A 26,023-nucleotide genomic window follows, 5' to 3' on the forward strand; every position below is an offset into this window, starting at 1 on the left:
AAATGTCTAAGTCCCCTTTTGGCCTAAGGCCTTAAACATTGAAAGTAGAAGCAGGGAAAATGTCCATTATCAAAAAAAGCATCCAAAAGGAGGTTTTTTTTTTAAAATGGCCTGCCTCTACGTTCAGCTATTCAAACGCCCAGACCACCACCACGTCTAAACTTATACTATATAATCAACCTAAAACAAGCCTAAGCCCCAAACGTCCAAAACAAGAGTTTTTAGGCGAAAGAGGAGCCAGTCCTTCGCCTAAAAGCTGGATTCTGTAACCGGTGTCTGTCAAAAACAACACCGGTTACAGAATCCACCCCCCTCGACAACATCGGGGCAAGAGGTAGCACAAAACCTCTTACCCCGCCAGCCGCTATCCTCCCCGACAACATCGGGGCAAGAGGGAGACCAAGCCAACCGGGCCTAGTGCCTAAGGCCCCGCCCACAGGAGGGGCCTAAGACAACCAGGCCAATTTCAGTTGGCCCAGGCACCTCAAGCCCCACCTGTGGTCAGGGCTTGCACCACCTGGGCCAATAAGGCCCTAAGGCCAGCCATTCCCGTGATGGCTGGCCTGTCAGACGGATGGGCTTGGCACACGTCCATCCGACCAACTTTTTTTAAGGTACAGGGAAGGAGGGTGGGGGGGTCGTGGGATTGGCGGGGGGGTCACGAGTCAGCGGGGGGGCGATCGGGGGTTCGGCCCTGGGGGGGTTTGTCTAGGGCAGGAGGGCCTGGGATCCATCCTGCCCGTATTTTAGTGGGGGGTGGGGGTTAGAGGGTGTCGCAGGCTAGGAGGGCTTGGGCTCCCTCCTGGCTGGATTGTGTGGGGGAAGGGGGGGAGATCGCAGGGCAAGAGGGCTTGGGCTCCCTCTTGCCCCGATGTTGTCGGGGAAGGTCGCTGCTGGTGGGGCAAGAGGGCTTGGGCTCCCTCTTGCCCGATTGTTGTAAGGGGGAGGGTGATGGCTCATCTTTCCTGCCGCGATGATGATTGCCTACACCCCTCCGAACCGCGGCACTTCGGCATGAGCATCGCCGGCAGGGGAGATGCCCTGCCCCGATGCTCACCCTGAAGTGCTGTGGTTCGGAGAGGTGTAGATGATCATCATCATGGCAGGAGAGATGAGCCATCTCTCCTGCAGCGATAGGCAGGTTGCTGGGGCCGCTGAGCTGCAGCGATCAGCTCAGCGGTCCCTTTTTCGGCACTTATACCTGTTTTGACTTGGTCTAAGTCAATAAAAATTGCTACATTTACATACTTGATTTGAGGTTCAATTTCCCCCACAGTTCTTCCCTTCACATATTGACTTTTTTCAAAACCGAGAACAAGCTTTGGACTGAAAAAGTTGGTTACTTATCTGACGATAGAAGTAGTTGATAAACAGTCCATCGTTCGTGCTGTGAAGATAAATGCTCAACAGAGCTCTGTTTCGGAGGCAACAGTGCCTCCTTCCTCAAGAGCAATGGCACTGAACTTCTCAAAGTAGAAAGGGGAAGCGTGAGAACACGGGAAGCTGAGCTGAATCCCAAACGAAAATGGCACCAGATTCTAATGTTTATGTTTATTCAAGTATTTGATTAAACGCTTATTCGAAACTACAAAGCGTTTTACGAAATATAAAAATTAACATTTAAACAAAAAATTTTTGACAAATAAAACAAACTTAATCATGATAACAAATCTATTATTAATTAAATTAATAAAAAAAACTACATGACCAACAACAAATACATACTGGGTAAAAAGGACCGTAAAGCCCCTGGACACAAATAAGAAAGGGGGGAGAAATACATTTGATATAGAAAATGTAAGAAACAATTAAGGTAAACACAAAAGGGAATTGGGAAATAAATGTAAGAAACAAAATTAAGTTAATTACTAAAAGACAGTTGATCAACTAAAAGCATCTTTAAAAAGAAAGCACTTTAAATTGCTTTTAAATTTTTGCAAGTTTTTTTCCATTTTTAAGTGTAAAGGAAGAGAATTCCAAATCAAAGGGGCTGTCACGGAAAAGACTGAGGTACGACGTGTACCAATTATTTTTAAAGAAGGAACGTTAAGATTATACTGTGAAATAGATCTTAAAGCTCTAGGAGGGTCATATGGGATCAAAATGTAATTTAATTTTAAAAAGGCCCCTTAATTTGCTAATTAGGATCAAGTTCTTAAATTATTGTGTAGAATGTAAACAACCTCAAAGGAAAAAAATAAAAATCCGCATGACAGAGGTTTGGACATATGGTTCTAAATAAAAGTCCAAAAGATTAAGAACATAAGAATTGCTGCTGCTGGGTCAGGCCAGTGGTTCATCGTGCCTATCAGTTCACTCACATAGCGGCCCTTAGGTCAAAGACCAGTGCCCTAACTAAGACCAGCCCTACCTGTGTACGTTCTGGTTCAGCAGGAACTTGTCTAACTTTGTCTTGAATCCCTGTAAGGTGTTTTCCCCTATAACAGCCTCCGGAAGAGCATTCCAGTTTTCTACCACTCTCTGGGTGAAGAAGAACTTCCTTACATTTGTATGTAATCTATCTTCTTTTAACTTTAGAGAGTGCCCTCTCATTCTCTCTACCTTGGAGAGGGTGAACAACCTGTCTTTATCTACTAAGTCTATTCCCTTCATTATTTTGAATGTTTTGATCATGTCCCATCTCAGTCTCCTCTTTTCAAGGGAGAAGAGGCCCAGTTTCTCTAATATCTCACTTTACTGCAGCTCCTTCAGCCCCTTAACCATTTTAGTCACTCTTCTCTGGATCCTTTCGAGTAGTACTATGTCCTTCTTCATGTATGGCAACCAGTGCTGGACGCAGTATTCCAGGTGAGGGTGTACCATGGCCCAGTATGATAACCTTCTCCGATCTGTTCATGATCCCCTTCTTAATCATTCCTAGCATTCTGTTTGCCCTTTTCGCCTGGGGGGGGGGGGGGGGTCTCTCCAAGTATTGCACCGGACATCCTATATTCGTGTATAAGATTTTGGGTTTGATTTTTATCAAAGGAAGTTAGTGGGGACCCACCATGCCACAATCAAAATAAATTTCAGAAGACCTATGAAAAACAATAGGTCCTCTAAAATTTTCTGCAGTCAGGGTTATATTTTAAGAGTCCTAGTGCTTTCAGAAAAATAGGGGTCCAATATTCAAAATGATTCAAATGGCCAGAATAAGTTCCTGAACATTTAAATTGCCTGTCTAGAGCTAACTGGGCATTTGTAGTGCCAATTAACTGGATAGTACAGCTGAAAATGTCCAATTAGCACTCAAGCTGAAACTGGCTATTATGAGGGTGTTCCAAGGAATAGAGTCAGCACTTTCAGTTAATTACCAATTTTCAGCACTTACCCAGTTGAGATAACCTCATAAATACAGCAAGACCACATCAAACATAGTCCTATCTTTACGCGGTTCTTCATAGCTGGTTCAATGCTGAATATTGCACTTCACAGGCTATGTTTTCACCAGCTCTGTATACCCAGAATTTCAATGCCAGAACCTAGACATGGCCTGGCATTGAATTTCTAGGTATAATGCTGGTGGCATTCAGCAAAACACTGACCACTGCCGGCTGAATTTCTGACTCTAGTTGTCTAATAAATGGAAATAAATATGTAAATAACCACATACTGAAATATTTGGGATTCCATCCACTCACTATCGGTCTATAAATGGAAAAAGCTGAAAGGTATAGGGAATCTACCCCAGTTTTCCTGACAAGATCACCACAACAGCAAACCAAAAAAATAATTAAAGAAATCACAAAGAACCCCAGGGCAATATTTAAAGATCTTGCTGCATATGATGTGAGGATTAATGCAGCATCTAGATCTGTGGTATTCAACCCAGTCCTCAGGGACCACCTGGCCAGTCAGGGTTTCAGGATATCCACAATAAATATGGATGACAGAGACTTTGAAAACCCGACTGGCCAGGTGGACCCAGAGGACTGTGTTGAATACCACTGATCTAGATGATCCACAATACAATATATTTGGAATAACATCCTATGAACTGATGTGTCAAAAACTTAACGTTTTGCACACAATACCAAATATTTTGTTTCATGAAAACCAAATAGTGTCCTTCAAATTAGGACTGTCAAGCATACCGACATCACAATCATGGAGAAATTCAAATCTTCCCTTAAAACGTTCCTTTTTAAAGACACTTTCCAAGTTTAACTGTCCTTTTAAGAATTTTTAAAAAAAACTTTATTTTGTCCACTTCCCTTGGACTGACATGTTGTCACCCTGTCCTTTTGTATTTTCCTGCTCTCCTCTCTTTCCTTTAATTATATTGTAGTTCTCCTTTTGTTTGGTTTTGTTTCGTCTGTCCTGATTGTTTTTTGGGTTTTTTTTTTAAATTTCTTTATTGATTTTCCAAATCAACAAAAGTGCATTAAACAATTAGATATACAGTAAAACCTTGGTTTGCGAGCATAATTTGTGCCAGAAGCATGCTTGTAATCCAAAGCACTCGTATATCAAAGCAAATTTCCCCATAGGAAATAATGGAAACTCGGATGATTTGTTCCACAACCCAAAAACATTAATACAGAATACTATACGTACAGTGGTACCTTGGATTACGAGCATAATCCGTTCCAGGAGCATGCTCGTAATCCAAAATGCTCATATATCAAAGCAAGTTTCCCCATAGGAAGTAAGGGAAACTTGCTTTGATATGTTCCCACCCCAAACCTTCCCCCCCCCCGAGAACTGGCATTGCTCCCCCCTAAGGCCCCCCCCGCGAACGGGCACCCTCCCCCCCGCGATCCGGCACCCCCCGTTGCCATCATGCACCCCCCCCGCCACCATCGGGCACCCCCCGCCGCCACCTGAGATCCCCCAACCCCCCCGAACCCTCTTCTTACTTCCCTCCGCATCGGCATTAGCATGTCCTGTAGCCGAAAATCTTCTTCCTGTGCCGGGCCTTGAGCATGCGCGCATGCTCAAGGCCCGGCACAGGAAGAAGATTTTCGGCCACAGGACATGCTGATGCTGGCGATGCCAATGCGGAGGGAAGTAAGAAGAGGGTTCGGGTGGGTTGGGGGATCTCAGGTGGCGGCGGGGGGTGCCCGATGGCGGCGGTGGGTGCCCGATGGCGACGGGGGGGGGGGGTGCATGATGGCGGCGGGGGGGGTGCCGGATCGCGGGGGGGAGGGTGTCGGTTCTCGGGGGGGGGGGCGCTCGTACAGCGAGGCAAGCTCTTCTTGCAAAACACTCGCAAACCGGTGCACTCGTAAACCGAGGTACCACTGTACTTGTATTGGAAGACCTCACTCGTTTAGAACAGTCACTGCACTCTTGCACGTCAGAGAGAGAAGAACCATCGGCTCAGTTGTGATGATGTGACGTGTGTATACTGTATGTACTTGTATTGCAAGACGTTGCTTGTATATCAAGTTAAAATTTAATAAAATGTTTTGCTTGTCTTGCAAAACACTTAAAAACTAAGTTACTTGCAATCCAAGGTTTTACTGTACATATAATAACACAAGAAAAAGCACATTTATCTTTCAGAAAAACATTTTTCCCCATCCACCCACCCACTTAAGTTAACAAGAGAACATAAATATTTCTAAGATAATAACACCCACCCACCCCTTGGATGTATATTGTATACCAGAAATATTTTAATAAATCATTCAACTATTATTAACAAAATTAGTCAACGGACCCCCATGTTAATTGAAATACCTTAGTAATTCCCCTTTGAACATTTGTAATTTTTTCCATCTTGTAACAAAGGCACCAAAAACTAAAATTCAAGCGATCAAAATTTTTCCAATTTCTTGTGATCATTTGAATAGCTATCCCAGTTTGTTTTTATTTCGTCTGTCTTGTCCTGATTGTTGTTTTATTACAGCCGGTCTTGGCTATTATTTGTTTTTCCCTTATTGTATAACCACCTTGAAATATACGATAAAGTGGTATGACAAATTCTTAATAAACTTGGAAACTTGAAACTTGTTGCATCAGAGGAGAATGTCAAGTTATCTGCCCGTGGGCTGCAACTGAGCCAAATCAGGATCTTGTGCTGTTACAGAATTGGTTCTAAGTGCATCTCACTGTGGTGCCCAAATCTCTCCAATTTATCCAAATCGACTATTATCCAGTCTGATGATCAACACCGATTGCTCAGCTCTACAGCTTTTTTGTACCAAGCAAACAAACAACAACACTGGCTAGACAACCTACATTAATGGAGCTAGACTGACCTACGACGCTTTCAGAAAAGTCATAAAAACTGCCTTATTCGACAGATATATCACCTAAACAGTAACTACACCAAACACTAAATCCAATTTCTATTATTTCTAATAATGTCCACTCCTGCGTATAAGTCTGAAATTCTTAACAAACTGTATTGTAATTCGCTGCTTTTTAAGATTCAGCATACTGTAATCCACTATCTGCATATTGTAACTCGCTGATTGTCCAGCTCTCTTCAATGTGAACCGCCTAGAAGTCACACGATTATGGCGGTATAGAAGAATAAAGATTATTATTATTATAATTATTATTATTATTACACCACCTTCTTTTTTCTTTGTATTTCTCTCATGCTTTCTCGAATTCAGATTCTTGCCCTATCTCCACCATCTTCAATGGGAGATTATCTCTTGCATCCACCACCCTTCGCTCTCATCCTATGACCCCTTCATTGCAGATCTCCCTTTTCTTTGACTAGAATCACTAATCATGGGAGAAAGATCTTGACACTGAAATTAATGCATGCTTCAGAAAGTGCTATTTTATTTTAACACCACATCATATTGCACAATTAATTTTTCAGGCACTAAAGTTGAATATTTCATTCAATAAGAGCAGGCCTATTTTTACAGTTCTTTTTTCTTTACATACCCTATAAAATGCATGCAAACATTCATCTTACCTTACTGAATTATGACCCTGTAGGACATTTATTCTTTTATTTCTACATCATAGCAGGTGTTAAAGTTCTCTGAAAACTGTAATTAATGTATACGTCTGCTTCTTCAGCATAACAATTAACCTTTTAGTTGAGAAAAGAAATGGAGTTCAGTCTTTTACTTCTGGCATATTTCCTTAACATCTTCCAATTCTGATAGTCCTCTGAGGTTTGACTGGGTCATCCCTCCTGTCTCTGCTATTCAGACAGAAATCCTACCATTGGAACTTTATGTTAATTTAGCAAACTGCGACTATTTCTTATTGAAGAAGAAGAATATAGAAGACTACTTTCAAAACCATTTATTCAGGTAAATGGCTATCTGTAAATATCCTTATCTTAATTCAGCTAAAAGTAGATATTAAAGGGCAAATTCTATAAGAAGCGCCCAAAAGGTAGGCGCCGATATAGGCCCCGTTCAGCATGATTCAAGCACAATTGGGTGCTGTTTAGTGAATCACGCTGAGCGACACCTAGTTTGGAGACACCCAGTAAATAGGCCAGCTCTAGGCACAAGTTAGGCGCCCATGCGAGTGCTTATGCACGCTTAAGAGCAGCGATTCTGTAAGAAAGCGCCTAACACATAGCCACGCCCACACCTAACGTGCATAGCGCCTATTTTTTGAAGGTCGTCTAAATTTTGAGGCGCCTTCTTATAGAATCGTGTTTTTCTTGATAGGCGCCTATGTTTCAATCAGTGCTGATTAAAAAGCTTAATTTAGCTTATTATTCAATTTGAATAGGTGCCTATCTAGTTGGGCGCCTCCAAAATAGGTGCCTAACTTTTGGCGCTGGTTACAGAATTTGGGCCTAAATCCCATAGTAGGTGCACTTTTGTTGGATTGTGGGAGAGTTAATCGTATAAATCATTTTAATTTAAGAATTACCAGCTCATTATTTTTGGTTGGATATTTTAATGTCCAGCCAAAGTTTAAACCAGGGGTGTCCAACCTGCGGCCCGAGGGCCACATGCGGCCCCGGTCGAGGGCGATGCAGTGTTTTTCTCTGCTGCCCCCGGGTGTTTACTGTCTATTTTTTTCGGCCAGTGTGGCCCAGGGAAGCCAAAAGGTTGGACACCCCTGGTTTAAACTATTAGGAGGAAGATGGCAGAGAGATGTTTGGCTGGGAATAAGTGGAGACAAAGTTATGATTCATTTATTCATACAATGTTAGCAATTCATTTCTTAGCAGTGCAGTAGAAGGTAAGACAAAACAAGAAAACCCGTGCAGAAGTTGGCACTGCCATTAAAATGTAGCTGGAAAACAATTACCACCAGCTGTACATAAAGCCAGGAGAAAATTGCACTGAAGAAAACAAAGCTAAGTGCAATATTACAAATTTAAGTGAAAGACTTTGGTATTCCTCTAGAAACTGTCATTAAGGTTATTGTTTTGGAAGATAAATTAATTTAAATTACCGTATTGAAAACAAACAAAATTTAAATTATTGAAAATAAACACTATTTAAAAAATTGTTTATGAAAGAATCCAAAAAAATAAGAGGAAAGGGGAATTTAAGGTACCAATGATAGCTTACACTTAGGCCCTCTTTTACTAAGGTGCGCTAACCGATTAGCGTGCGCTAATCAATTTATCATGCGGTCTATGGATGTGTTAGCGTTTAGCGCACGCTAATCAGTTAGTGCACCTTAGTAAAAGAGGGGGTAAAGCTTTATTGATAAGACTAGTTCTAAAGTCAAAATAGCTGCAAGCACTTGGTCACCTTTCCCCATAAAGAGTTGTGCACTAGAGAATGACACGGTGACAAAATTCATCACCGTTCCCGTTCCCGCGGATAACCGCGGGAAACCATCTTCATGTCATTCCTTAAGGAGGGAAGAATCGGAGTATAATTGAGCACAACCACTGACCCTCAAGCTTTGCTTTGAAGAATGCTGGTGTAGAAGGACCGAGGTTGAAATAGACACTACATAAGTACATAAGTACATAAGTAGTCGCCTCCGCCGGGGCAGACCAGAGGTCCATCCAGCCCAGCGGTCCGCTCACGCGGCGGCCCATCAGGCATATTGCCTGGTCAGCGGTCCCTGACTAATTTTATTGCCTACCTCTACACTTATCTCTAAACCTTCCACTGCTCTTATCTGTACCCCTCAATCCCTTTGTCTTCCAGGAACCTATCCAGGTCATCCTTGAAACCCTGTACTGTGCTATTTCTTATCACGGCCTCCGGAAGGGTGTTCCATGTGTCCACCACCCTCTGTGTGAAAAAGTACTTCCTTGCGTTTGTTTTAAACCTGTCCCCCTTCAATTTCATCGAGTGACCCCTTGTTCTTGTGGTTTCTTTCAAATTGAAAAATCTGTCTTTGTCAACCTTTTCGATGCCCCTCAGGATCTTGAAGGTCTCTATCATATCTCCTCTGAGTCTCCGCTTTTCCAGGGAGAACAGCCCCAGCTTCTTCAGTCTGTCAGTGTATGTAAGGTTTTCCATACCCTTAATCAGTTTAGTTGCTCTTCTCTGGACTCCCTCAAGCATTGCCATGTCCTTTTTGAGGTACGGTGACCAGTACTGTACACAGTATTCCAGATGCGGGCGCACCATAGCCCGGTACAGTGGCAGGATGACTTCCTTCGTTCTGGTCGAGATACCCTTCTTAATGATACCTAACTAGAAAATGACATGGGATTATTTCCCGCGGTTATCCGCGGGGACGGGAACGGTGATGAATTTTGTCACCGTGTCATTCTCTATTGTGCACCAGAATGGTTACCACAATATCTAATTGAGTTACTAAATTCAAGGAGGAGTAACCCATTCTATACTGTCCATCAGTTATTGGGAAGGGAGATCAGTCGGTGGAAAACAATGACTACAAACACTCACGGTCTAAGGGATCCTTTTACAAAAACGCGGTAGCGGTTTAACGAGCGGAATACCGCCTATTAAGCCGCCTGCCGCGCTAGTACCTAACACCTCCATTGACGAGGCATTAGGATTTTAGGCTGCCACGGGGGTTAGCGCGTGATGAAATGTCCGACACGCTAACCCCCATAGTGCGCCTTGATAAAAGGAGCCCTAAATAATAAAGTTCATGATCTGCAGCATTAATACATATCATTGCTATCACAAAAACACGGATCAATGGCGATGAATGGGACACAATAATAATTTCAAATTTATTTTTAATTTGATATACCGCCTATCAGTAAGTTTAACCCCCCTCTTTTACTAAAGTGTGCTAACCGATTAGTGCATGCTAATCGAATTAGTGTGTGCTAAATGCTACCACGTCCATAGACTGACGTGCATGCATTAGCATTTAACATGTGCTAAATTGATTAGCGCACCTTAGTAAAAGAGGGCCTAAGTGGTTTACAATAGATTTAAAATAAATATATAATTAAAAAAAAAAAGGTATTAAAAACAGAGACAAAAACGAACAGCATAAAAACAAAGACTTGATACAGAATGGATGGCGGGAAAGAAAATACAGGGGCCCTTTTACTAAGGCGTGTTAACTGATTCAGTGTGCGCTAATCGATTTAGCGCATGCAAATGATTAGCGTGCGTTAAACGCTAACGTGCCTGTTATAGTCTATGGATGCGTTAGCATTTAGCACGCGCTAATCATTTGCTAAATCGGTTAGCGCGCCTTAGTAAAGGGACCCCACAATATATTCTTGAAAAAAAAAAGAGAACACAGATGGGAAAGGAATAAACTGAAAGTTTCTTGTTTACTCTCATTAACTAATCTTCTTAGACATTATAAGCGTCTTTAAACGTGAATGTTTTAAGACTTGATTTCAATTTTGGTATAGAGTTTACTTGTTTAAGATTAAGGACTCCTTTTACTAAGGTGCACTAACGTTTTTAGTGTGCGCTAAATATTAGCACGCACAAACCACGCGCTAAATGAAAAATACTAATGCAAGCTCTATGGAGGCGTTAGCATTTAGCGTGTGCGGCACTGTAGCACACGCTAAGCGTGCGCTAAAACCACTAGCGCACCTTAGTAAAAGGAGCCTTAAATTGGGATATAATCTATTTAGAAAAGATAGAGATGGTCAAAAAAGTTGAAGAAGCAGCTCTACTGTAAGAAAAAAATATTAAAATGACTGAAATGCAGGGGGGTCTAGAGAAAAGAAGCAGCAGTATACAGTAGATAGCCTTGAAAAGACGAGATAAAACCTCAATTCAAATATATGTTGTCTACAGACCTCCACCACAATCAGAGCAGCTTGATAAAGATCCGGTTGTAGATAACTAAAAGCTGGGATATTTCAACCTGCCTGATGTCAACTGGAAAGTTCCATCTGTGGAATTGGAAAGAAGCAGAGAGACTGTGAATGCCTTTCAAAGTGCTCTGCTCAGACAAGTGATGATGAAACCCATAAAGGAAGGAGTGACACTGGATCTGGTACTCACAAACGAGGAAAGTGTATCTAATGTCTGAGTGTTTGTTTTGAAATGACAGCTAAAGAGGAGGCCACACAAAATTCAAAGTGCTATTTTCAAAACATGCTGACTTTAATAAAATGATGGCGTACATGAAGAAAGATCTCATAAGATGGGAGGGCATATAAGTAGTTGGAAGACAATAGTCCAAGCAGAAACAATACAAATGGCTACAGACCTTTATGTAACTAAATAAAAGCAGAAAAAAAAGGAAATCAATATAAGTTCTCCAAACAAGTGTTTGAGAAAATGAAGACAAAAAGGTTAGTGTTCATGAAATATAGGAACATAGAAAAGAATACTGGATGAAACTGAAAGAAGTGAAGAGTGATATATGGCTGGCAAAAGCATAAGAAGAATAAATGTTTAGAAATGATAGGAGGAATGACAATATTTTTTTTCAGGTATATTAGTGAAAAGAAGGCTTAACATGAAATTATAAGACTGAAAGATGCTATAGACTAGTATGTGGAGAATGATGAGGGAAAAGTGAATGTGCTAAACCAGGGGTGCCCAAAAGGTTGATCACAATCGACCGGTAGATCGCGAAGGCAACGCGAGTCGATCTCGTTGCCTTTGCGTTCTACATGCTTCCCGACTCAGAAGCGCCGAGCTGACCAACTTCCCCCACCCGACGTCAATTCTGACGTCGGAGAGGAAGTTCTGGGCCAGCCAATCACTGCTGGCTGGCCCGGAACTTTCTCTCTGACTTCAGAAATGACATCAGGGAGAGGAAATCTGGTTGGCCTGATGCTTCTATGTGAGGAAGCAGGGAGAGCTTGGGGTGGCGGTGGTTTGGAGGCCTGTTCCCCAATGACGGCGGCAGTGGCTTGGGAGCAGGCAAGGAGACAGAAAGAAAGAAGGGAAAAAGAAAGAAAGGGGGCATGGAGAGAGAAAGACAGAAAGAAAGAGAGGCAGGGAGACAGAAATAAAGAAAGGGGAGGGGGCAGGGAGAGAGGAAGAAAAAGGTTGGTGGAGGGAATGAGGTTTGGAAGCATACAGCAGGCTGAAAGAAGGGAAGAAATATTGGATGCACAGTCAGAAGAATAAAGTGCAACCAGAGACTCATGAAATCACCAGACAACAAAGGTAGGAAAAATGATTTTATTTTCAATTTAGTGATCAAAATGTGTCCGTTTTGAGAATTTATATCTGCTATCTATATTATGCACTATGGCCCCCTTTTACTAAACCGCAATAGCGGTTTTTAGCACTGGGAGCCTATGAGCATCGAGAGCAGCGCAGGGCATTCAGTGCAGCTCCCTGCGCTAAAAACTGCTTTCGTGGTTTAGTAAAAAGGGGGAAGGGGTATATTTGTCTATTTTTGTATAGTTGTTCCTGAGGTAACATTGCATAAAATCATCTGCCTTGACCTCTTTGAAAACCCGCGGAATATTACATTACATTACTGGCTTATATTCCGCCTGTACCTTTCAGTTCTAAGCGGATTACATCAGAACGATAACTGGACATTTCCAGGAAGAGAAATACAAATTACAATTAAGGCGTAAGGTCTAAAGCAATTTTGATGAGTAGATTCTAAGAGGGGGAGAGAGGGGAAAAGGAAGGGATTAGGACGTTTGGGTGAATTTCTTGAATAGTAGGGTCTTGATTTCTTTGCGGAAAGCCTTGAGGTCAGTTGATGCTGTCAGTAGGTTGGTGATGGAGGGGTCCAATTTAGCTGCATGTGTTGCAAGTAAGTTGTCATACATCTTTTTGCGTTTAGTTCCTTTAAAAGGGGGGGAAGGAGAAAGGGGATTGGGTTCTCCTCTGTCTGGTTGAGAGGTTCCTGTTTAGACGGTTGTTTAGGTGGGTGGGTGCCTTTTAACCACTAACCACTAACCATTAACATTTTCTCTGCATACAGTGTGCTTTATGGTTTTTTTTTTATTTTATTGTTGGTAGATCATTTTGACTTGGCCATTTTAAAAGTAGCTTGCAAGCCCAAAAAGTGTGGGCACCCCTGTGCTAAACAAATATTTATGTTCTGTTTATAGAAGAAAATCATGGAGAAGGATTATATGAAAGTAGGTATCAGTCCACTCACAGAAAAAGGTGTTTATAAACAGAATATTGAGGGAGTTCAGAGAGGCTCTGGTAGATATTCTTAAACATTTGCTTAATGCTACATATTTGGAGATGGGTGAGGTTCCACAGGATTGGGAAAGAGTGGATGTGATTCATCTTCACAAAAGTGGTGACAGAGAAGAAGCAGTAAACTACAGGTTGGTAAGGCTCATTCAGTCCTTGGAAAAGTAATGGAAGTGCTGCTTAAGGAAAGGATAGTGAAATTCTTGGAATTTAATGGGTTACAAGATCCAAGGGATATAGTTTTACCAAAGGTAAATCTTGCCAGATGAATCTAATTGAATTATTTAACTGGGTGACTAGAAAATTGGATTGAGGGCATTCACTAGATAATAATAATAATTTATTTTCTTATATACCGCTCAACCAGAAGTTCCAGGTGGTTCACAACAAAAGAACTGAGACATATCAGCGAAGACACAAAATACAGTAGAATTTAATGGAATACAATACAGTACGATACAATACAATGCAATGCAATATAATACAATGTAAAATCATCACATAAATTTACCAAACAAATAGGTTTTCATTGATTTTCAGAACTCATAGTAAGATTGGGATTGGGTAATTAGAGAACACATCCAAGAGTTCATGTACATGGATTTCATCAAGTTCCTCATAGGAAGTTTTGAATAAACTTTACAGGCTGAAGTCAGGACCCAAAATGGTGAGCTAGATTAGAAACTGGTTAAAAGTCAGATGTCAGAGTGATAGTTAGTGGGATTTACTTGGAAGGAAAGTTAAGTGGATTGCCTCAAGCATTAGTGCTAGGACAGATTCTATTCAATATATTTGTGAGTGACATTGGTGAAGTGTTACAAGGTAAGGCTTTTTTTGTGAATAATATCAAGATTTCTAATAGAGTAGACATCCCAATATAAACAGGGATCTTCAAAAGTTAGAATGGTCTAATGTTACTCAGTTAGGAACCTTCTCTCTGATGTCAGAGGGAAGGCTTGTGGTCCAGTCACGTGCAGCGTGTGAACACTGCATGCACCATCCCTGCACGGAGTTGCTGCTGGGGGAGGATAGAGCGAGTCCAGCTCCAACAAAGTAACAGGGTCCGCTTCGGGGGTGGCGGGTGGTGTGGTGGGTGGGCAGACAGGCAGGCAGGTAGGGAAGGTGGGACCTCCGGTGGTGCCTGCGGCTTCTATGAACATGTCAACTTTAGGGAAGAGGGGTGCAGGTGGGCGGGACAGGTAGGGATCCTCGGCGTGCAATTTAATTTTGGGACAAAGCTGGAAAGCGGGGAGGGAGAGGGGACATGAACTTGACACAGAAGGAAGGGAAGGGGCATGAACATGGGACACAGAAGGGAGGGAACAGAAAGGGAGAATTGATGGGCATGAGTGTGTGAGTGATAGGGTGCACATGGGGAAAAGAAGAAAGGAAAATTGGGCATAGAGAGAGAGAGAGAGAGAAGAAATTTAGAGATGGATGAGGACTAGAAGGATGAGGGAGAAATGTTGGATATGGTGGTGGAGAGGGAACAGAGGGACAAATTGAAGGGGATGCAAGGGGGAGGAATGTTGGACATGGTGATGGAGGGAGAGATGTGGCATTGTGCTGGAGAGGGGTGATAGAAGAAGAAATGGGCATGGGGCTGATGGGTAGTGGTGAAAAGTGCTGCATATGATCTGAGGGATGAGAGAGGGAGAAATTTTGGATGTGGCATGTGGCAGTAGAAGGGGTGAGAGAGATGCCTGGATCTCTCAAGACAGATAGACAGTGAGAGAGAGAGGGAAACATATTGCCAATAGGGATGGAAGAGAGAGGAAGAAAAGTTAGACTCATGGATGGACAGAGAGAGAGAGACATTGGTTGGGGAAGGGAATGGGATCCAGAGGAGAGGAAGTGTGTAGGAGGCAGAAAGAAATAAATATTGGATGTACAGTCAGAAGGAAATTCAACCAGAGACTCATGAAATGTGTGAGTTTTGTGAATTTATATCTGCTGTCTATATTTTGCTCTTTATTTGTCTTATTTTTCTATAGTTGTTACTGATTGCATATTTTAAAGTCATCTGGTTTGACTTCTTTGAAATAAAACCACACAAATATAAATCATAATTTACATTTTCTCTGCGTACAGTGTTCTTTATATTTTTTTATTTTGTGGTTACCATTATGTATTAATAAGATTATATTGTGTGTATATGAAAAATGGATGGGAGAAATTGCGTTACAATTAGTACTATTATTATGGGGGTGGGGTCTGGGGTGGAGCTTGGGTGGGGATACTCGGTTGGTATTTATTAGGCTTAGGAGGTTCTTGGCTTGAAGAAGTTGAGGAACATTGCCCTACAGGAAAGGAAGAATACGGGAGATATAGTACAGACATTTAAATACTTGAAATATACTAATATAGAAACATATTTTCCACAGAAGGGAAACAATAAAACTAGAGGACATGAATTGAGATTGTGGAGTGACAGTCTCAGGAGTATGTGAGAAAATTATTGTTTCATTTAGAGAATGATCAGTGTCAAGTATGCCTTCTCAAAGGAGATGATAGAGCCAAAATTGGTGATTGAATTTAAAAAGGCATGAGATCAACACAGATAATCCATAATTAGAAAATGGTATATAAAAAAAAAAAAAACTTAAATGATGCATGAGTGTTGATATGTTGAGTGGTGCTTTGATGGTGACTTTGACTGTGAAGAACTAAGGCCAATATCGGACAGACTTCTATGGTCTGTGTCCTGTATGTGGCAAGACAGTTTAGGATGGGCTAGAGAGGGTTGGAGAGGGAACTTGAGGACAGTGCAGGGCAAATTTCTACAGTCTGTGTACTGTATATGACGAGACAGATTTGGATAGGCTGGAGTGGGCTTTGATGGTAGCTCCAGTAGCTGGAATATAAGGACAGTTGTGGGTCCCAGAAATTACAAAGGCCAGGATCACATATTGTATGCCACATTCATTGTTCGTTTAATCATGAATTAATAATAATTGTGATTTGGGGTAGACTGGATGGACCTTTCAGGTTTTTTATCTACTGACATCTACTACGCTATCATATTTAAGTTGGACCACACAAATAGCTGGCTATATTTTAAAAGGAGAATTTATTTACCTTTCAGGGAAGGGAATGAGATTTGATATACTACCTTTCTGTGGTCACAATCAAAGTGTTTTGCTTATTATGTACAGGTGCTTATTTTGTATTTGGGACAATGTAGGGTTAAGTGACTTGCCTAGAGTCATAAGGTGCTGCAGTGGACATTGAACCTGGTTTCCCAGGCACTGCACTAACCATTAGGATACTTCCCTACTGCATATTCAGTGATTCTACTTAACCCCCTCCCCTTTAACAAAACTGCAAAAGCGGTTTTTAGCATAGGCCGGTGTGCTATGAGTATCAGGAGCAGCGCCGAGTTTTCTGCGTGCTGGCCTGCGCTACAAACTACTTTTGCGGTTTTGTAAAAAGGGGGGGGGGAGGTAAATGAATAAGCCAGGAGTAAATCTGGCATAAAGATAAGGAGCAAAATGCATTCAGTTACCTTTGTGTATGTTGACCTCAGTCTGTTTTGAAAATCCAGTCTAAACTTTCTGCAAAGGTTCGCTTAGGTGGAAACATGGGAAAGTCTGCGGTTTCTTTGCACCTTTGAAAAATAAGTTACATGATGTAAAAGAACAAAGGGCCAGTTGAAAGATCTACATTGGCTCCTATCAAATATAGAATTCAATTTAAAATATTATTGCTGGTTTTTAAAGTCTTGAATAATGTGGTTTCTCCAGTGATTATAGCAAGCTTAAGGTCACCGTCTAAATCTTTGATTGAAACCCCTTCACATCTTGTGATTAGAATAGAAGAGTAGCAGGACCTGAATTATGGAACAGTCTACTTTTAACATTAAGGCTGAGACTCTTGGAGGAGTTAAGAACAACCTAAAGACAATGTTGTTTAAGCAGGCATACAGGCAACATTAACAATGATAAAACATCAGAACATGATGCCACTGGATGTGCTATGCAAAGAAAATTATAGTATTCTTAATTATGGGGAATAAGATTATGTGTTCTACTTGGCACAACTCTTGAACGGAAAGAGTGGACAAATTTGTATTGTTTAGCGCTTCAAAATTGAGCAGGCTATAAATATGACAAATAAATAAATAATCCCCCCCCCCCCTTTTACAAAACTGCACTAGCAGTTTTTAGTGCAGGCTGGGGCGCTGAATGCTCTGTGCTGCTCCTGAAATCTATGAGTGTCAGGAGCAGCGTAGAGCATTCAGTGTACCAGCCTGACATAAAAACGCTATCGTGTTTTTGAAAAAGGTCGGGTTGATTTTTCACACTCAGAAGATGAACATTTTGCCCTTTGGTAAGTTTCACATAAGAAACATTTTTTACCAGAAGATATAACAACAGCCTTTCTGGGTCAGACCAATGGACCATCTAGCCCAGGATCCCATCTTCATGGAGGCCAATCCAAGACACAACTACCTGGCAAAAATCCAAATAGTAGCAACATTAAATGCCACCGATCCAGGGCAAGCAGTGGCTTCCCCTATGTCTGTCTCAACAACTAACTGTGGACTTTTCCTCCAGGAGCTTGTCCAAACCATTTTTAAAACCATCTACATTAACTGCTCATCCCACTTCCTCTGACAACTAGTTCCAGAGCTTAACTATTGTCTGAGTGAAAAAAATATTTCCTCCTATTGATTTAAAAAGTATTACTCTGTAATTTTGAGTGTTCCCTAGTCTTTGTAAATCTTGATGCAGTAAAAAATCGATCCATTTGTACCCATTCTAAACCACTCAGAATCTTGTAGACTTCAATCATATCTCCCCTCAGCCATCTCTTTTCCAAGCTGAAAAACCCTAATCTCTTTAGTCTTTCCTCATATGAGAGGAGTTCCCTCCCCTTTATCATCTTGGTTGCTATTCTTTGAACCTTTTCTAGTATCGCTATATCTTTTTTTGAGATAAGGAGACCAGAACTGAACACAATACTCAAAGTGAGGTCACACCAATGAGATATAGAGGCATTATAACATTCTTAGTGTTTTCTTACCATCCCTTTTATAATAATCCCTAGCATCTTGTTTGCTTTTTTCAGATGCCGCCGCACATTTGAGAAAGGTTTCAGCATATTTTCAATGATGACACTCGGATCTTTTTCTTGAGCGCTGACCCCCAAGGTGGACCCTAGCATCCAGTAACTATGATTTGGATTATTCTTCCCAATGTGCATCACTTTGCATTTGTCTACATTAAATTTCATCTGCCCTTTAGAAGCCCAGTCTTCCAATTTCCTAATATCTTCCTGCAGTTGGACCGGATGGTATAAATCCCAGGGTACTGAAAGAACTCAAACATGAAATTGCTGATCTGTTGTTAGTGATCTGTAACCTGTCACTAAAATTGTCTGTAGTACCTGAGGATTGGAGGCTGGCCAATGTTATGCCAATTTTTAAAAAGGGTTCCAACGGAGATCCGGGGAATTACAGACTGGTAAACCTGACTTCAGTGTCGTGAAAAATAGTGGAAACAATTATTAAAAATAAAATTGTGGAACATGTAGACAGACATGATCTAATGATACAGAGTCAGCAAGGGTTCAGCCAAGAGAGGTCTTGTTTCACCAATTTGCTTGACTTCTTTGAAGGAGTGAATAAATATGTGGATAAAGGTGAGCTGGTTGATGTAATGTATCTAGATTTTCAGAAAGCTTTTTGCAAAGTTCTTCATGAGAGGCTCCTGAGAAAATTAAAGTCATGGGATAGGTAGCAAAGTTCAGTTGTGGATTAGGAATAGGTTAGTGGATAGAAAACAGAAAGTATGGTTAAATGGCCATTTTTCTCAATGGAGGAGAGTAAATAGTGGTGTGCCACAGGGATCTGTACCAGGACCAGTACTATTTAACTTATTTATAAATGATCTGGACATTGGAACTTCGAGTGACATGATTAAATTTGCAGATGACACTAAACTGTTCAAAGTTGTTATAACGCATGCGGACTGTGAAAAACTGCAGAAAGACCTTAGGAAATTGGAAGACTAGGTGTCCAAAGGGCAGATTAAATTTAATGTGGACAAATGCAAAGTGATGCACATTGGGAAGAATAATCCAAATCATAGTTACTGGATGCTAGGGTCCACCTTGGGGGTCAGCGCTTAAGAAAAAGATCTGGGTGTCATCATGGACAATACGATGAAACCTTGTGCCCAATGTGTGTAAACAATTGTTCTGAAATAAAATATATCAAAATTGTCTACATTTGTGTGGTTGTTACATTAACTTTCTTGGATATGTAGAAATAAAAGGAAACAAAAAAGGGTGATATTCTAAAGGGTCAATTTCCATTCTGTCAATTCAGCTTCAAAGCCTCAGGTTACATTTTTGTATATAATATTTTCTGATTGAAACATTCCAATTGCTTTAAATAATGGGCAGAACTTCTCCTCATAGGCAATCTTGCCTTTCCCTCTCAGGAAACCCAGTCTCTCACCCCTGCCCCTGCAGCCACATACCTTTTACAGTTGAGATCTTCACCAGCAACGAGCAGTGCAACTTATGAGCTGCTCACACCATCCCCACAGCCTTCTTTCTGACATACTACATCAGAAGGAAGACTATGAAGCTGGTACTGCTTGCTAACAGCGAAGATCTCAACTTTAAAAGATACAGAAGAGGAAGAGGTATTCGGAGTTTTTAGCTGGCGGGACCTAGGAATCCCTGCCAGCTACATCAGAGGTGTGCTGAAACTCAGTGGGCCTGAGCCCAAAATAGGTGAGCCACATAGTACTTTAAAAATACTTAAAAAATTGAGAGTGGTCCAGAATATGGCTGTTCGCCTCATTTTTGGATTAAAAAACTGGGAGCACATTATTCCTTTTTATCAAAAACTTCACTGGTTGCCGGTAGAGTTCAGAGTCCTGTTTAAGTTCTCTTGCATTTGCTATAAAGCAGTTTTCGGTATGTTACCAGGCTATCTTGCCCCGCACTTCTCTTTGAGTCACTCCAACACCTGTTTAATTATCCCTCTATAAAATCTTGTCATTATTAGAAGTTCTTTGAGAGAACTTTCTCATTTCAGGCCGCCAAATTGAATACGTGACTTGGAAAAATTATGCTAGAGGCTACTTCCTATTTCAATTTTAGAAAACTGTTAAAGACACACCTGTTTGATAGATTGGTATCTTAATGTGTTCCATTTTAAATTATCTATGCTTTTCATTGATGTATTTTAATTTTATCTGCCTGTTTTTATCTTTATGCTATTTTATTTACACTGTATGTATTAACTTTTCTTGTTGTGAACCGCTTTGAACCTTTTTGGTATGGCGGTATATAAAAATAAAATAATTATTATTATTATAGTACTAGCTGATACCCCGGCGTTGCACGGGTATTTAATTATAGCAATAACACTGTAAATGGAATCAAATAAAGATACTTTATAGTGGTGAATGAAAATATTTTTTTCAGCTTTATAAAAAGTACAATATTAAAATTATAAAGTAAAATATTTGACAAAATGAATACAAATACAACTAACACAAAACTTGATTATAAACAACATTTTTAGTTTCACCTCCAGGAGCAAGAACATATACATTCTTGGGTGAACCCACCCTTGAGCAAGCAACATAGAATTGTCCATGGGAAAAACAGGGGGATCTTAAATCCACTCCACAATATGTAATAGTCTGTCCTTGTGATTTGTTGATTGTGATAGAGAATGCAAGTCTCACTAGAATTTGCAATCTCTTAAACTGAAAAGGAAGATCTGTTAGAATAAGTGGTATCCGCGGGATAAATACGGTTTCACCTTGTCCCTTTCCGGTTAAGATAGTCGCTTCAATTACATTGGCCAGTAACCTCTTTACACAAAGCCTTGTGCCATTGCAAAGTTTTGGTGAGTCAAGGTTGCTAAGTAAAATAACTGGAGATCCCACAGCTTTTTACATTTTTTCCATTGACTTGAATGGGTGAAATCAGATTTTCTGTTTGTAGCTCTGCCCACATGTGCAGGTGGGCTGCGAGACCCCCAGAACATATCACCCCAGGTAGTGAGGGATCTGCATACCAAGTTTCGTTCAAATCGGTCCCACAGCTTTTTACATTTTTTCCATTGACTTGAATGGGTGAAATCAGATTTTCTGTTTGTAGCTCCGCCCATGTGTGCAGGTGGGCCGCGAGACCCCCAGAACATATCACCCCAGGTAGTGAGGGATCTGCATACCAAGTTTCGTTCAAATCGGTCCCACAGCTTTTTACATTTTTTCCATTGACTTGAATGGGTGAAATCTGATTTTCTGTTTGTAGCTCCGCCCATGTATGCAGGTGGGCCGCGAGACCCCCAGAACATATTACCCCAGGTAGTGAGGGATCTGCATACCAAGTTTCGTTCAAATCGGTCCCACAGCTTTTTACATTTTTTCCATTGACTTGAATGGGTGAAATCTGATTTTCTGTTTGTAGCTCCGCCCACGTGTGCAGGTGGGCCGCGAGACCCCCAGAACATATCACCCCAGGTAGTGAGGGATCTGCATACCAAGTTTCGTTCAAATCGGTCCCACAGCTTTTTACATTTTTTTCATTGACTTGAATGGGTGAAATCTGATTTTCTGTTTTTAGCTCCGCCCACGTGTACAGGTAGGCCGCGAGACCCCCAGAACATATCACCCCAGGTAGTGAGGGATCTGCATACCAAGTTTCGTTCAAATCGGTCCCACAGCTTTTTACATTTTTTCCATTGACTTGAATGGGTGAAATCTGATTTTCTGTTTGTAGCTCCACCCACGTGTGCAGGTGGGCCGCGAGACCCCCAGAACATATCACCCCAGGGAGTGAGGGATCTGCATACCAAGTTTTGTTCAAATCGGGCAAGCCGTTTTTGCGTTGGCAGCTTTTTACATTTTTTCCATTGACATGAATGGGTGAAATCTGATTTTCTGTTTGTAGCTCCGCCCACGTGTGCAGGTGGGTCGCGAGACCCCCAGAACATATCACCCCAGGTAGTGAGGGATCTGCATACCAAGTTTTGTTCAAATCGGGCAAGCCGTTTTTGCGTTGGCAGCTTTTTACATTTTTTCCATTGACATGAATGGGTGAAATCTGATTTTCTGTTTGTAGCTCCGCCCACTTGTGCAGGTGGGCCGCGAGACCCCCAGAACATATCACCCCAGGTAGTGAGGGATCTGCATACCAAGTTTCGTTCAAATCGGTCAAGCCGTTTTTGCGTGATCGCGGCACATACACATACACATACATACACACATACCTCCGATTTTATATATATAGATATAGCATGCGCTAATTGACAGCGTTCACTAAATCCATTAGTACACTTTAGTAAAAGGACCCCTAAATTTGGACAGTTATTTTTGTAGCTCTATTTAAGCAGGAAACATTATCTACAACAAAGCTCTTCACTTAACTTTTTGCTCAAGCCCTAAAATGTCTCCTAGTCTTCCTCTTAAATACATGGAGGATCATTTTTAATAGGATGTCTAGGTCCTATTTTGTATGTTTCTACAAAGACATCCAAAAGTCGGGTCAGGAAAACAATTGTTTTCAAAACTGCAAGATGCCTATCTTTTTTTTTAAATGGCTCATCTAGATGTTCTGGCTCTTAGGGCATCTATCTTGTTTGACCATTTTTGAAAATCACTAGTTGTTGAATGAGACGTTTGAAGCACAAATTTATATTTTATTACTCCATTAAATTACTGCATATTCTTTTTCAGTTAATCCCGGAGAACCTTTACCGCAAATTTGCAAATTGGGGGAATTCCAGTGTAAAAATAAGTATTGTATCCAGGAGAACTGGCAGTGTGATGGAGACAATGATTGCTTAGATGGCAGTGATGAAGACCCCAGAAAATGTAGTAAGTGCTCATCTGTATTGCTTGAAACATGTTTTCCTTTTGTATATGTAGAACTTTGCATGTTATAGTTAGAAATGTGTATTCAGTTTGTAGTTTAGGTTCAGAAAATTGCTTGCACTTAGGAGGAAATTGTATAAATGTCAATCATACTTAGGTGCCTCTTAATAGAATCACACCTCTTAAAATGTAGGTGCCTGTAATGTAGGCCAGGGTTTTAAATGCCTTCCATATAGGCACCTAAGACCTTTAGAGCAGTGTTTCTCAACACATGGTACGCATACCCCTAGGGGTACGTGAGCCACTTGTGGGGGGTACGAGGCATGGATCTCCCACCTCACTTCCTCCAGTGGCACCTTTTATAGAATTTCCTCATCAAAGAATAGACATTAAAGGGTCCTTTTACTAAGCTGCATTGTAAATATTTATTATTTATTTATTTAAACTAAGGCTATTTTAACCATGGCTATAAAATTCCTAATTTTTCTATTTTTTATATTAATGGCTTGGGATACTGAATCACGGGTGCAAAGGTTCTTCAGTAGTTTGATTGCTGATTTTTGTACATGTTGGAGACACTTTATACATTTTGCTGTCAGTCCATTGAGTGATGTATTGCAGTAGTCCATGCAAGAGAGGACAAAGGCATATACAGTTTTAGGATTTCCACTAAGCTTACAAGGAACAGTGATTGCTTCCTATGCGGTGGTTTTTAAATTATCACTTGACATTTACTATACTATTACCATATTTTCACGTAGATAACGCGCACCCGTGTAAAATGCGCACACGGGTATAGCGCGCGGAAAACACAATTTTATGTACATAAATTTTTATATATTGCGCACACCCGTATACCGTGCATGCTGCCCGACTCTTCTCTGGCCACCCCGACACTCCTTTCGCCCGCCCCGACTCTCCTCTCCCCCTTGAAGTCCTGTCCCCACCCTGAAAGCCTGATGCCCCCCCCCCGACGTCCGATTCACCCCACCCCCGAAGGACCGCTCGCACCCCCACCCCGAAGGACCGCTCGCACGCACCCGCACCCCCACCCTGAAGGACCGCTCGCACCCCCTCAGCCTCGACGCAAACCCCCCTCCCCCCAATGACCGCCCCCCAAGAACCTCCGACCGCCCCCCCAGCCGACCCGCGACCCCCCTGGCAGACCCCCACGACACCCCCACCCCCCTTCCCCGTACCTTTCTGTAGTTGGCCGGACAGACAGGAGCCTCCTGCCCTCGACGCAGGAGGCTGCCCTCGACAGCCTCCTGCCCTCGACGCAAACCCCCCTCCCCCCAATGACCGCCCCCCAAGAACCTCCGACCGCCCCCCCAGCCGACCCGCGACCCCCCTGGCAGACCCCCACGACACCCCCACCCCCCTTCCCCGTACCTTTCTGTAGTTGGCCGGACAGACAGGAGCCAAACCCGCCTGTCCGGCAGGCAGCCAACGACGGAATGAGGCCGGATTGGCCCATCCGTCCCAAAGCTCCGCCTACTGGTGGGGCCTAAGGCGCCTGGGCCAATCAGAATAGGCCCGGGAGCCTTAGGTACCTCCTGGGAGCGGGGCCTTGGGCACATGGTCGGGTTGGGCCCATGTGCCTCAGGCCCCGCCCCCAGGTGGGACCTAAGGCTCCCGGGCCTATTCTGATTGGCCCAGGCGCCTTAGGCCCCACCAGTAGGCGGAGCTTTGGGACGGATGGGCCAATCCAGCCTCATTCCGTCGTTGGCTGCCTGCTGGACAGGCGAGTTTGACTCCCGTCTGTCCGGCCAACTACACAAAGGTATGGGGAAGGGGGGTGGGGGTGTCATGGGGGTCGGCCAGGGGGGTCGCGGGTCGGCTGGGGGGGCGGTCGGAGGTTCTTGGGGGGGGGCGGTCATTAGGGGGAGGGGGGTTTGCGTCGAGGGCAGGAGGGCCTGGGATCCCTCCTGCCCGTAATGTAGTGCGGGGTGGGGGATAGGGGGTCGCCGTGGCCAGGAGGACTTGGGCTCCCTCCTGGCCCGAACAACTAGCGGGGGGGGGGGGGGGTCGCCAGGGCCAGGAGGACTTGGGCTCCCTCCTGGCCCGATATTGTCGGGGAGTTGGGGAGTCGGCGGGGCAAGAGGGCTTGGGCTTCCTTTTGCCCCGATCGTGTCGGGGAGTTGGGGGGGGGGGCAAGAGGGCTTGAGCTCCCTCTTGCCCCGATCGTGTCGGGGGTGCCGCGGTTGGATGGGGCAAGAGGGCTTGAGCTCCCTCTTGCCCCGATCGTGTCGGGTGTCGGGACCGCCAAGAGGAAGCAGCAGGACACCGGTAGGAGCTTCTACATGATGGGGGGGTTCGGAAGGCTGTGGGGATGCGAGCGGTCCTTCAGGGTGGGGGTGCGGGTGGGAGTGCGTGCGAGCAGTCCTTTGGGGTGGGGATGCGGGTGTGTGTGAGCGGTCCTTCGGGGTGGGGGTGCGAGCGGTCCTGCGGGGGTGAATCGGACGTCGGGGGGGGGAATTATGTAAAAAATTTTTGTACAACGCGCTCACGCGTATAATGCGCAAGGGTATGCGCGGTATGTAAAAACAGTATAATGCGTGCGTTATATGCAAGAAAATACGGTAATCATAGTGTTAACAGAGAGCATTGTGCCATCACTTTCCACCTCTTTCCACATAATTGGTAATACCAAAAGCAGTTTCCTTACTACAGCTATCCATTAAAAAACCCTTTTTATATTTCATCTGGCAGGACCTGAATCATTAGTTTCTACCTTCTGTACCTTATTGCACA

The 26,023-nt window shown here is 42.8% G+C and overlaps 1 protein-coding gene across 1 annotated transcript in view; it reads left to right on the forward strand.

The window, feature by feature from the left end:
- LRP1B (LDL receptor related protein 1B) overlaps positions 1–26,023 on the forward strand; it is a 1,445,547-nt gene that overhangs the window by 491,639 nt on the left and 927,885 nt on the right. Inside the window, exon 14 of the mRNA XM_033944130.1 lies at positions 23,132–23,272. Coding sequence (XP_033800021.1) covers positions 23,132–23,272 — 141 coding nt within the window. The remainder of the gene's footprint in view (positions 1–23,131; positions 23,273–26,023) is intronic.

This window comes from Geotrypetes seraphini, chromosome 5, assembly GCF_902459505.1.
Source record: "Geotrypetes seraphini chromosome 5, aGeoSer1.1, whole genome shotgun sequence".
NCBI classification, from domain to species: Eukaryota; Metazoa; Chordata; class Amphibia; order Gymnophiona; family Dermophiidae; genus Geotrypetes; species Geotrypetes seraphini.